Source organism: Canis lupus, chromosome 15 (genome assembly GCF_011100685.1).
Source record: "Canis lupus familiaris isolate Mischka breed German Shepherd chromosome 15, alternate assembly UU_Cfam_GSD_1.0, whole genome shotgun sequence".
In the NCBI taxonomy this organism is placed as follows: domain Eukaryota; kingdom Metazoa; phylum Chordata; class Mammalia; order Carnivora; family Canidae; genus Canis; species Canis lupus.
The window spans coordinates 5,565,065-5,578,506 of record NC_049236.1 but is presented as its reverse complement, the minus strand read 5'-3'; the positions used below and the strand labels follow the sequence as shown (position 1 = coordinate 5,578,506).

Below are 13,442 nucleotides of genomic sequence, written 5' to 3'. Positions count from 1 at the left end.
TTGTCTCACTTTTATCCTTTTGCTTTCCGACATTTCGTCCTTTTTTTTTTTTTTTTTTTTTTTTTTTTACCTTGTCTAGCTGGAGCTGTTAATTATTTATTTTAATTTTTCATCTTCCTTGATGGCTTCCCTTTTCATCTTGTGCCTTATTTTTCATTTTTTTCTCGTTATTATTTTTCCTTTTCACCTTTTCATTTCGTTCCCTTTCAACTCTCTTCTCTTCTGTTTGCCATCCACATCAATGTCCCCTCAATTGCTCATCAGTCTTTAATCCCTTTGCTCTTTTTTGTCTCTTTTTAATCTTTCTAGTTTTTTGTTTTGTTTTGTTTTTTTACACAATTGTTCCCTTGTTCCTAATGAAATCTTTTGACTTAATGGTCTTAGCAGTCTGATTTATATATATATATATATAAATATATATATATATGTATTTAGTTAACAAAAATTTGATCAATAAAGGCAGGCAGGATGTATGGTGATGGGGGAAATGCTTGGGGGAGGAGGGCTCATGCCCAAACCGGGGGGGGCAGCAGGTGTCTCCCCAGCCCTCTCACCCTGGCTCTGTCACGAGTATGTCCATGACCACTGTCAGGACTCCATCACCTTTGACGGGATCCTCTCAGTGCTAACCCTGGAGACTGGGGGTGAGATCCACAGGCTACAGGTGCTCCCTAGAAGCTGCTACTACCCCTGGTATAGGCTGCTTCCTGGGAGAATGGGGTTTAACAACTATGTCCCTTCTTGCGCCAGCGTGTGCACCACCGGTCCACCAAGTCACACTAGAAGGAGAGCACAGGACCATCCCATGGGGCAACTGAGCTCCAGCACCACAGAAGGGCCGAGTGCTGGGTGCCCTGCCCTGCTCTCAGGTTCCATCCCGGGGCAGCCTTACTTTGTCCAAGCACTCCAAATCGGGTTGAGCCCTCTGTTTTATACAGGATTTGTTTTATTCGTGTTGCATTTATTGTACTGTGTGTGCTTTATTATAAGGAGAAGATGACAAAATTGTCCTCAAAAGGTCTTTGATGAGAATCTGCTGGGTGGTCATCAGGCTGCCTCTGCCCAGGATGGCCCAGCTTGGGTCCCCAGGAAGAGTATGGGGTCTTTGGACACCCTAGAGGCCTTCTAGGAGGGCTAGTGTGTGGGGAGAGGGCATAGCAATGGCCTTCTGTCCATCCTGAGCTCCAAGGAGCAGAGAGACCTCCTTGGGTCAGAAGAAGGAGGCGCTATTCAGTCCTGGGGCTTGGAGGGAGGGTGGCAGGTGGGGTGAGCATGGAGGAGAGCTCTGGGGATGGGACCCTGTGGCCTGTGGCATGTGTGTGGGCTCCCGCACCGGCTGGGCTTTCTGGGGGTGGCCACAGCACCCACCATAGCCCGGGGGACCAGTGAGAAGGGCCTTTGCCCTGGGGACTGAAGTGAAGAGGTGGGCCATTGAGTCCTGGTGCAGAGGGCAGGTTAACCTCCCTCCTTCAACCCCATGGTGGCTCATACTTGGGCTCCGGGGTGGGGGAGGTGGGGGTTGCAAACCCATAGGCCTCTGCGGATGGGCTTCCAAGCAGGTCTTTTTTTTTTTTTTTTTTTCCAAGCAGGTCTTGAGGACCAGCTCACTGTGGTTTGGGGAAGAGGTCACCAACAGTCACCCCCTGGGGTCTTTGGCCTGTGACCATGAGCAGTCGCTGCGTTCCAATGACTGAGGGCTTGCTGAGGGATCCCCCAAGTTTCCACCCCCACCCCATCTTCCAGCCTCGCAGCAGCCCTGAGAGGTGCCCTGTCTATGCTGGGTGGGGTCCCTCTGGCCCGTCCCCAGCTCACACAGTTCCTCCTGCGGGGCTGCAGGCTCTTACCAGCACGGTGGTGACGATGAGGGACCGGTTTGTCAGAGAGTCAGTGACATTAGGGCCTCGGCCTTTGGCGACCTCCGTGATGTTGAGCCCCTCCGCGGGACTCCACACGCCGACCTGGATGGACAGACAGATGGAGAACAAGGGTGAACCCCCCGTCTTTCCGTCCTTCCTCCACACCAACAAGGCCATCGACTCGTTCTCCTTCCTGGGAGCACCGTCATCATGGCCAACGTGCTGCAGGCTGACCTTTCTGACAGCCCCACCACCTCTCTTCATCTCGGAGGCGGCTCTCAAGGTGTCGAGTCTCCCAGGATGGCCACCACCCGCCTCGCTGGCCACCTCCGCACAACAGGCAGGGAACTTGCAGAGGAGAAGGTGAGTGCAAAGACAGCCCAGGGACCTCAGCCTCATCAGGAGCAGAGCAGAAACACTAGGAAACCAAGGGTCTTGAGGCAGAGGCGATTTGGGCCTGTTGGGCCTCCCCCTTCCCAGGGAAGATGCCCATCACCCAGCTGCTCAGTCACTGGGTCCCACTCAGTGCCTCCTCCCTGGGGCCACCCACCCTCCGCAGCAGAGGGCAGGGCCTGGAGCAAGGGAGATGCTCATTGAACATTTGTGGGGAGTGCCTGGGTGGCTCATATGCATTGAGCATCTGCCTTCAGCTCAGGGCATGACCCTGGGGTCCCGGGATCGAGTCCCGCATTGGGATCTCCCCGTGGGGTGCCTGCTTCTCCCTCTGACTCTCCCTCTGTCTCTCATGAATAAATAAATAAAATCTTAAAAAATAATAAATTTGCAGAACGGGTTAACAGCTGATGAGGCGTGTTCACACGCAGGAAGGCAGGCTGGGCAGGAGCTGGTCTTTGTAGCTGTTTCGGGGGTGGCAGCCCAGAGCGGAGACCCTCACTGCAGGCCTGGTGGCCGCTGGGCTGGAAGGCAGGTTGCTTTGTGGTGGTGCTTCTAAAGTGGGCCGACGTGGCGGCCAAGGTGGCATCATCCATGTCCTCCCAGTGCCCTTGCTGCTACAAGGCCCGAGGCTGGAAGAGGCCGGGAAGACGGAGTTCACCAATCCTTCTAACCCCCTGGGCCCCACTCTGCCCTGCTCCGCCCCCTCTCAGGTCCTCTCCCTCAAGGAAGGTGCTGGCAGGCCCATTCTGTCCTTGGCCAAGCTGGGGGGGGGAGGCAGGGGGGCACTCAGGAAACTTAATCAATTAAACAGAGAGGCCGAGTGCAAACATCCCATTCAGAGAGCTGCGCGGAGCAGATAGCAGGGAGCCGTGTAATTATGCCTGGGTAATTCGGCCCTAATCCTCCCAGAGCCACCGGCGGGAGCTGGCGGGATCAGCTGTGACCCGGCTTAGCAAACAGAAGCCATGATACGAGAGGCAGGGTGGCTGTGTTTGGGCTTAGCACCCTCTCCAGGCAGGATTTCTATCTGTGCAGACCCCTCCCCAGAGCCCAGAGGAGAGACACGCAGGCCGCGTCAAAGAGGCTCTTGTCTCAAGTGGGCCGAGGGCACGAGGGTCCCTAGCAGCACACCTGTCCAGCGGTTCCTGAGCAGCTGGATCCCCGGCTCCAGCAAGCCGGTGTGGACTTCCAACTGCATGGCCTGCTAGGCACCAGGTGCCCCGGGGGATGTGAGAACAGTTAGGACCGAGGAGGAGGCCCCAGCCCTGCAGAGGCTGTAATGCCCCCCGCGCCAGGTGGCTGAGAGTAGGAGCCCCTGGAGGGCGCAGGTCAGCCTTGGTCCTGGTGCAGCAGGTGGGCTTCCCTTGGGTGTTAGCTACAGTCACTCTGTCCGGGGAAGAAGGATGCTGTGGAGGCTCAGATGGAGAGCACTCGCCCGAGCCTCTACCGACGTCTGCTGCGTGCATCCGAGTGGGCAGCTAACTGCCATCCTCAGAATTTTAGGCCATCCCCAGAGACGGACAGGTGAGAGCAAAAATGAGATGCCACTCGAGCGAAAACCATTGCAGTCTCCCTGGAGGAGGAGGAAGGGCCCCCCAGCACCGCCGGGGTTTAAGCAGCGGCCGGGAGACTGCTCCATGAGGACTCGCAGTGTGAGCAGGCTGGGCCAACTGGTATCCTTGATCTTAGGAGCACAGGCCACAGCCTCTGTCCCTAGCAGACACATGTGGCAGAGGAAAGGTGGGGTTTCTCTGGCCACCCCAGTCTGGGGGTCCCCAGGAGCTCGAGGGAAACTCAGAAGAGAGGAAAGTCAACTTGGCCACAAGGTACAACCCAGCCAGAGCTAGGCGTGTGCCTGAGGGAGTGAACGTGGGGGACAGAGGCCACCTAGGCCATGGTGGCCACGCCTACAACCAGGGCCACCAGGTGGGCAAAGGACAGGCCAGCGGGAGTGGGGGTGACTGGGCCCTGGGGAATGTTTTGGGGGCACTGGAGAGGTAGGGTGGGTTCATTCTTGGAAGGCCATAAAGGCCCAGGGGAGAGGCTGGAGCTTAACTTGGCACCAGGGGACCACGGAGCAGGGCAGAGCTGGGCTTTGGGAGGCTGTGTGTGTGTGTGTGTGTGTGTGTGCGTACACTCAGGATGGCTGGAGGCTCACAAAGTGGGGTGGAGAAGCCAGAGCTGGGTGCTAAAATCACCCAAGGGAGAGGCCTGGCCCAGGGCAGACGGGTGGACAGGAGAGTAGTAATCAAGGCATCCTGAAGGCCCAGCGCATCAGAGCATCAGAGCCGGCCCCTTCCCCTCCTGGCTTTGCTCCTTGCTCTTTGTACACCCCACCCCCGGGCTGGACAGATGTCCTGGTGTGAGACGGGGTGGCTGAGCCCCCGGCCCCAAGGTCCCAGGAATGTGGAGAACTAGGGGCTCATGCTGAGTGTCCTCCTCAGCCCAGCAGGATACATTGATGGTTCCCAGAGAGCAGAAGTGGCCTCATGACAAATACCTGATGGTGGCCACACGGAGGTCCACCCCCCTGGAATCATTGAGGCCTTAGAAACCAAGGGTGGGAAGTTCAGAACCCATGTGCTTCAACATCTCTCCAAAGATAAGAACCAACTCCGGTTCCCAGACAACCAATCACGTTGCTTAATCTTTGCTTAAACGTCCCCAGTGACAGTGAGCTCACTACTCCCCAGGTAGGCACCCCCTGGTGGGTAGAGTTTCTCTTACCCAAAGTCAGGTCTGTCCATCTGCACCCCGAGCCTTTTGTTACTTTTCCTAGGTTAAGCCTCCCCGGTGGCCCTCGCTCAAGGGGCGACAGCTGGGGCGTCCGCCATGGCCGGGCCGCTGGGGTCTGCACCCGTCCAGCCTGCCCGCCCCGTCACGTTCTCCGAAGGGTCCAGGCCCAGGCCACACCGGGTCCCATCAAGCCCCCACGGTCTCGTCCCTCCCTCTCCTGAGCCCCGCGCACCTTCTCCAGGCCGTCCTCCTTCAGGCTGATGATGTCCAGATCAAAATCCGTCCGTAAGCCACTGGTTTTGTTGAAGACGATCCGTCCAGTTAATCCTTCCCACTGAGCCTGCCGGAAGGGAGAGGGGAGAGCGGCAATTCCTCGGGCTCATAAATCATCATTCGGTACAACTGTACAATGCTTCATTTTAATTACTCTTTGCACCGATACTGTTCCCCCAAGACCATGATTAATTAATAATCACCTCCATCATTGCTCGGGCTGTGGTGCGAGCCAGCGATTTCCATAAATTCTATTATGCTCTTTAGCCAGCTTTACATTTGCACCTTCTCGTGTACAACATCGATCTCAGATGCACTCAAATGAGCCCCCGCCTTGAAGCGACGAGGAGGGGGGGAGCCCGTGTCGGGTCCCCAGAGAGGGGCAAGGAGGCAGGCGGGCGGCTTGGGGCAGGCGAGAGCCGCGTGGAGGCAGAAAAGGCAAGAGGCCAAGCCGGCCCTGGCTGGAAGGACCGAGACTTGGGGTAGAGCCCGAGGAGGCAGAGAAGCCACCCCCACTGTCCCCGGGGCTCCAGCCCCACGGGGTCACGGTTAAGCACACGGGGGTCGGAATGCCGGGTCCGACCGCAGTGAGCTGTGTGAACTCGGGGACTCCACTTCGCCCCTCTGCCTCGGGTTCCTCATCTCCAAGACGGAAATCCTAACAGGACCAAAATGCCATGAGGGTGGAATGAGAGAAATCCCGCAAGATACTTCGGACAGCGTGCGGTACGTACAGCCCGAGCCCTGGACCACTGGGAGCTTCTGTGATCTCTCATTGCCCTTAACGACATCAACACAGAGACGCAGAGGTCCAGAGCGCACGCGGGACCCAAGCTGAGAGAAGCCCCACTCTTCTAGCTCAGCGGTGGGCAAACCGTGGCTGGCGGCCCACGTTCCCCCGCCGCCTGTTTTTGTAAACAGTTGATTAGAGCACAGCCACACCCGTGTGTTTACTCATGGTCTTTGGCTGCTTTGGCGCAGCCACGGGCAGGCCTGAATAGTCACAAAGAGACCATCTGGCCAACAAAGCCTAAATGTTTACTATCCAGCCCCTAACAGAAAAGGTTTGCTGACTCTGTTCTAGAAAATAGCCTTCCTGTGGGCCCAGGGGATGCCCACAAAGTACTTCCCGCTGCTCAGGGCGGGTAACCCACAGCCCCGGCAGGTGGGCCAGGTGAGGTCACGATTCCCATCTCACAGAGGAGGAGGCAGGCACTTCGCCCAAGCTCACAGGGTGGATGAGAGCTCCACACTGCCCCTCGGGTCCCAGGGCCCCACCACCCAGGCTGGAGCCTCTCTCTCCCTCTCTCCTCTCTCTCCCTTCTCCGTGGAGGTAGGAGGCTGCGAGCACACAGGTAAATGCCTAAAATGCCACAGGCTTTCTGCGTCTTGGAGGACAAACCCATATATCCGGGAGTCCTTGGTAACCAGGAAAGGCTGGGGTCTGGAGGACAGGAGAAAACCTGGAGCTCACACAGCCCACTGGGCCTGTGGGGCAGGGGAAGGCCTGAGCGTCACTAACCACACCGGGGTCATGATGCCTCTTAGGTTCTGAGAAGGGTTCCAGGGCCTTTCCCTAGCTGAGCATCCCTGACACTTATGCTCCCGCTCACAAGGTGACATCCAAGTTCACAGGATCATGGATCCCTGGAGGCCAGAGTAAAAGCTGTGGGCTTCTCCAAGCACTTGGGCAGCTGGAAGACATCGCAGTGTGTGCAGAGGAGAAGCCTGGTACAATAACTTGGGCAGAGGGGCAGGGTGCGGTACTCTAACTCAGGCAGAGGGGTGGGGCCTGGTACACTAACTCGGGCAGAGGGCAGGGCCTGGAAGCAGTCCAGAAGGCCCTAAAACGAGTTGGACGGGATGAGGGGAAGATGACCCATTACCTAGGTGTTAAAAGAAAATGTATCACGTGCGTAGCGAGTGCCGCGCACACATCCCGACTAAGCGGTACATCCCCTCATTTCCCCTTGGTTGTTTCCTTCCACGGGGCTCCCCTGGATTCGGGCTGGCGCTTGGCTGGGAGGAGGGCTGGTCACCGGGCCAGGGCCCGAGGCCTCCATAGAGACCTGTCATAGCGGGCTAACCTCCTTCCCCGAATGCCCTGGTTTTGTCTCATCACGATCCTGCCCAGGTGGGTGTCGCCGTCACCCCCATTTTATTAGAGGAGACACCGAAGCTCAGAGGGGGACTGAGCCAACAGTCATCTGCAGGACACAATCCTGGTCTGCAGGGATGGCGTTGAGGAGCTTCGGGTCACTGTGCCCAAGTCCTGCGGGGGAGGCTTCTAGAGCCCGGGGGCCGGACACGGGGCTGGGGCCAGGGATGCAAAGATCAGAGAAGGTGGAGACCACTGTTCATGGCTTCACAGAGCGGCTCAGCTCCCCCTGACCCCCCAGGCTGGCTCCCCCTCCTCTGCACCCTCACGCTCCCTCCGAGCCCCCAGGGGAAATCACAGCAGGTGCCTTCAGACCTGCACTCAGCGAAGCCTTCCCCCTTGTCAGCTACAGAGGGATTAAATGCCAGCAGGGGCACCGACTGCCTGCGGGCGGGCGGGCGGGGAGGGCGGGCAGGGCCGGGCAGGGGCAGGGAGCGCCGGCAGCTCCTCCCCGTGACATTTCCCGGCCTGCCCGCCCCTTCCAGCCACCGCTCAAGACTCGCTAAATGAAAGATGCTTCACGCGCTCTGAACTCCGGCCTGGTATTTCCCAGCTCCTCTCGGAAATGCCAAGTCTTTAAAATGATTTACTGTCATGCAGTCAGAGCGGGAGGCGGGCGACTTGGAAATGGTCTGAGGGAAGACGGGTGCCGGGCTCAGGCAGGGGCACTTGGGTCCCGGTCTCGGGCAGCCGCGGTACTGCGGGCAAGCCACGTGGCTGCTCCGGGCCTCCGTCTCCACCGCCCTTCACCGCTGAGCCTCAAAAATTCCAAGGGGTGCAGGGAAAGCAGAGTGGGGGCCCCCAGAAGCCGTGTGGCCCAGAGATCCTCGTTAGCTGGAAACCCATCATGGAACAAGAAGCCCCGGGGAGGGCAGTGGTGACGACACAAACAACAGGAACAGCAGCCACCCTGTCGAGCCTCCGCTCTGTGCCGGGCTCTGGCCTAAGCGCTCCACACACACCCTAACTCGCTTCCTCCTGCCAACAACCCCAGGAAAAATCTCCAGAGTAGAGTCGGACCGGAGGCACAGAGAGGTTCAGCAGTTGGTCTAAGATCACACCGCTAACACGTGGGTCAAGCTTCGAAGGCATTTTTGTGCAGCTCATAAGGTCCCAGGGTTGTGGCTTGGGTCACTGACCCCCACCCAGGGGCCTGTGGCCACTCAGGCAGAGGCCTGCCGATGGAGGGGGCACAGGGGGCTAGGCGTCAGGCCCCAGGGCTCCCCGAGAACCAGCGGGTGCTCTCCCAGGCTAACCAGGCCTGCTCAGGGCACTGGACAAGCAGCTTTCCTCTGCAGTTTTGAGGGGCGGGAGGAGAAGGGACCATCCCGATGCTCTCCTACCTACATACCTGACCCTGGATGGAGCCCCTTCCAGATGTGAGGGGAGCTGGTGCCAAGGGCTTCATGCCTCCCTCACCACCACGGTGGGATGACGCTTGCCAGGTGAGGACACGGACACCCGGGGACGTCTCGGACACACGTGAAGCCACCCCACTGGGAGAGGCAGACAGCTCCACGGGCCCGTGCCCCATCCCTGCTCCTTTCAGCCCCGTTCCTAAGCAGGATGGTGAACCGGGCACCTGCGGGAAAGCTGCCCTGCCTGCTGACTGTACGCTGGTGGGTTCCTGCGTTTGTCACCCTCCTGCAGCTGCCTTCCTTTGCCCGTGGGATTGCATTCCTGATGCCAGGACTCGGCTCGTGTCTGCTCCCTCCCCGGGCTATGAGCTCTGCGCACGCAGGAGATCGTCCATCTCAGCCCCATTGGATCCCGGGGCACAGCTCGGTGCCTGGCACCCAGCAGGCCCACACAACTAGCTGCTGAGTAGCCGAACGAGGGCTCAAGGCAGCCTGCCTCTCTCCCGGTCCAGTGTGGCTGCTACAACCCGCCTCGGGGGCTTCCCTCGACTGCACCTGGAGCTGCCCGGACATGTCACTCCCTCCGACCCGGGGTCACCCTGCCTGGATCTGCTCCCCGAGCCTTCTTCATCCACCATTTACTGGGATTTGACTCTGCCCATGTGCTGGGCTAGATGCTCTGTGTACAGTTTGCACACCGTCTCCTCAACGACACTGAGGCAAGTACTCTTTATGCCCACTTTACAGTCAAGGAAACTGAGGATCAAAATGTTAATCCTCTCACCCAAAGTCACATAGCTAATTGTGAGGCAGGCAGGATGCTTGCTTGGCCTTGGCCTTAGCTTCCCCACCCATAAAACGGGAACCATGAACTGCAATCCAGAGCTTACAAGGGCAATGACGATGGAGGGTCCTTCAGAATTACCAGTTGGCATCGCGAGTGCCAATGGTCATCTTGCAGCAGGACAGATTTCTGCTCTCTGGATCCCCTGAAGCAGCCCCACGGATGGGACTTCTTCACAGCTGCCTTGGTGCCAGCAGAGCCAGGCCGGGGGGCCCAGGACATGAAGAGGAGTTTGGAGGGCTGATTATCCAGCCAGCCTCCTCTGCCCTGCACCTGCCCTGAGCCCCTTCCCTACACGGCGTCTCATCTCAGCTTTCTGGTATCCCTCTGGGGGGCATGCTTTGTACCCCCTTTTGCAGATGAGGCCATCACAGCTCAGCCAGTTTCTCTAGCTTGCCCAGGGCCACACAGCCAGAGGCAGAGACCCTCATTGCACCGGAAAGCCCAGGCAGGTCCTGCTGACACTGCTGAGCACCCACGGAGAACCTCCCACGTGCCATGACCTTAGCCTCCCAATCACCCTGTAAGACTGGTCCTGTCCAGCCCATTTTTGCCCAAGGACACTGAGGCTGGGACACGCAAACCAATGTGCCCAGGTTTGTGTGGCCTGGAAATCAAGTCCTCCTGACACCACACCTGTGTCTTTGCTCTGCAACACGAAAGACCCCCAGGGGAGGTGGCCTTGGGGGGGTATAGGGGGTTGCAGGGGAGCACTCACCTCCTTGATGAAGTTCATGAAGCGGCCGCCAAAGCGCCAGGCCTTGTGCCGATGGCACTGCAGGGAGTTCACGGTCATCTGGGGTGCCCGCTGGTAGCACACAGACACGATGTGGACGGCGTCGTACAGTAAGGCCGCGTCGGTCTGGAGGGGAGGGACAGGGCCTGCCTGAGAGCAGCTCCCAAAGCCCGAGCGTCCTTGACCCGACCTGCTCTGTCCCCTTTCCCTTCCCCGACCAGGCACTTGGGGTCCTGACCAGGGAAAGGCCCCCAGTGACCCCATCCATGCCCCCAGTGAAGGCCAGACTTGCATGAGCGTCCCTGTTCTTCTTCTAACACCCAACTCCAATCTTCTCTGTAGCTCAGACCTTCTCCTTCCAGACTCTCCTACCTCATTCCATCACTCCTGCTGCTCCTGGGCCCCATTCACACCTTCTCCTTTCCTGCCTCCCTAAGCTCCAGCTGGTCACAGCTCCAAGTCCTTCGTGCCCAGGGCCCCATGTCCTTGTCCCTGCGCTTACAAGCCTCCCTTACCACCCTGGGGTGGGACTTTCTGACTCCTTGTGTTCCTAAGGTCTGGCTGATGATATACGGGGCAGGTTTTAGGAGGGGAAGTGGTGCAAGGGAAGAAAGAGATAGGGAGGGAGGAGAGAAGAGAGGATAGAAGAGGGAATGGAGGGACACCTGGGTGGCTCAGCGGTTGAGCACCTGCCCCTGGCTCAGGGCGTGATCCGTGGTCTCAGGATCAAGTCCCACATCAGGCTCTCTGCCTGGAGCCTGCTTCTCCCTCTGCCTACATCTCTGCCTTTCTCTCTCTGTGTCTTTCATGAATAAATAAATAAAAATCTTTAAAAAAAAAAAAAAAGAAGAGAGAATGGAGCAGGGGTTGGGGCTGGGGGAGAGGAAGGGAGGCCCTGGCTCTGGCCCCTGGCTGGAATACCATCATCACTCCATCCAACAGGCCGGACTCTGCCCGGGGAGCCGCCTGCAGCCGCTCCATGGACCACTTCTCCACGATGGCCGAGACATGCGGGTTGTCTACGTTGAGGATCCGGAACCCCGTGAGGTTCACCCCAGAGTAGCGGTAGGGCTCCAGGTCTAATGCATACAGATCCTTGACAGAAAGAGGTTCCAGTAAATAAAGGTGTGGCCTGCTATAAGCTCCAGCCACCCCTCACCCCGGCCACCGCGGCCCCACACCTCCTTCTCCCAGCGCCCAGAGCCCAAGGCTGCAGAGCCCTGCCCTGCAGGAGGGGAGGCCTGCGGGTGATGGAGCACCTGCAGGAGCATCGGACGTGGCTTGACTGGAACTGCCTCTGCCTGGTGGCTGACCTCACGTACTCACTGCCGGACCTCCGGCAAGGGGTTCAGCCGGTTTCTTCGTCTACAAAATGGGGATCGTGCCTCCTTTATGGGACCTGGTGCAGCAGTTCACTCCCAAGGCCCAGCCCAGAACATCAAAGGAGCTTGGTAATGGTCACAACGGTCATTTCCAACGGCGGGGACCAAGAGCTCTGGGTCTGGGCTTCTCCAAGTTACCCAGAGGGAAGCTGAAGGCAGTTATTTTATTCCCCGCCCCCTGCAAGAGGCTATTCTAAAATACTCTTTTCTAGCTTTTGCACCGTGAAGGGAACCATCAGAGAAATGAACGGGCTGAAAGGGAGAGGTACTTGAAAAGACGCTCCACGTCACTCATCATCGGGGAAATGCCCGTCAAAACCACGAGGCGCGACCGCCTCACGCCTGTCAGAATGGCACAATCAGAAAGAAGCCAACAGGTGTTGGCGAGGACGTGGAGAAAAGGGAACCCTTGCGCCCTGTTGGTGGGGATACAAACCGGTGCACCTGCTGTGGGGGACTCAAAAAATTAAAAATAGAGCTACCCTAGGATCCAGCAATTCCACTTCTGGGTATTCATCTGAAGAAACCAAAAAACAAACAAACAAACAAAAACTGATCTGAAAACATCAGTGCACTCCTAGGTTCACTACGGCATTACTTGCAACAGCCAAGAGAGGGAAGCCATCGACGTGCCCATCGATAGATGAATGGGTCAAGAGGAGTAGAAGTATAACTCGGCGGCAAGAAAGAACGAGATCCTGCCCTCTGGGACACCGTGGCGAGGCCCCGGGGGCGTTATGCGAAGTGAAGTCAGACAGAGAAAGACAAATACCGCTTGATTTCACTTATAAGTGGAACCTCTAAAACAAAACAGACAACACACGAGCAAACTGGAGGGAGAGGGGTGGGGGGATGGGCAAAACAGGTCAAGGGGATCGAGAGGTACAAACTTCCGGTTATAAAATAAGTCAGTCCCGGGGAGGTAAGGTGCAGCTTAGGGACTGCAGTCAACAAGGGGGCGGTCACTGGTGACCAGTGATAACCACAGCTTCGGGGGCGATTATTTAGTAAATGCGTAAAAATACGGATTCGCTATGTTGCACCCCCGGAATGAATATATCATTGCAGGTCGGTGATAATTCAATAATAATAATAAAAAATAGTCTTTGTGCTTGGGACTCCAGGAATACTGCTGCCTTCTTCTCTCTGCTCACCTCCTACATCACCAGCCAGGCCTCCTCACCCCCTGCCTCCTCGGGGTGGCTGACTCCCAGGCAGCCCGTCTGTCCACGGCCAGGCCTCACCCGTCTGATGTAATGAGTGGGCCCCCCACCCCAGGCCTTAATGTGTGGGGCGGCAGAACTTCAGGTGATCTGCAGCTCCAGCTCTGGGGCGAGGTGAATGGGGGGGGGGGGGTGGCGGCAAGGAGGCAGAGAGCGATGGGGTGGGGATGCAGGGAAGAAGCCGGGGAGCTAGGCTAAGGGGAAGGGACAGTGGCAGGGACGTAGGGGAGAGCTCCGTCTTGTCAAGAAAAACGCCCCAAACTTGTAATTAAGGCAGAAGGTGAGCACCGTGTCCTTTCCGTGCCGTGTGGAAGCATCCCGGCCCAGGCCTGCCGGGCACGGAGGCCACGGTCAGCTACTGGCCCCGGGCTCTGGGTTACCCTGGAGCTGTCTGCCCCTTGAGAAGACAAGCCCGGACGCTGTGGTTTGTTGCCCTTGCAGGACAGGAATGCATTTTGTGACTAGCCGAGCAGTCTGACT

General features: G+C 57.9%; 1 protein-coding gene across 1 annotated transcript in view; it reads right to left on the bottom strand.

Moving 5' to 3' along the window:
* The window catches only part of GRIK3 (glutamate ionotropic receptor kainate type subunit 3), a 221,037-nt gene that overhangs the window by 48,362 nt on the left and 159,233 nt on the right, over positions 1-13,442 (bottom strand). Inside the window, exons 6-9 of the mRNA XM_038557875.1 lie at positions 11,279-11,452; positions 10,340-10,483; positions 5,221-5,328; positions 1,845-1,958 (exon numbers count right to left, since the gene is read on the bottom strand). Coding sequence (XP_038413803.1) covers positions 1,845-1,958; positions 5,221-5,328; positions 10,340-10,483; positions 11,279-11,452 — 540 coding nt within the window. The remainder of the gene's footprint in view (positions 1-1,844; positions 1,959-5,220; positions 5,329-10,339; positions 10,484-11,278; positions 11,453-13,442) is intronic.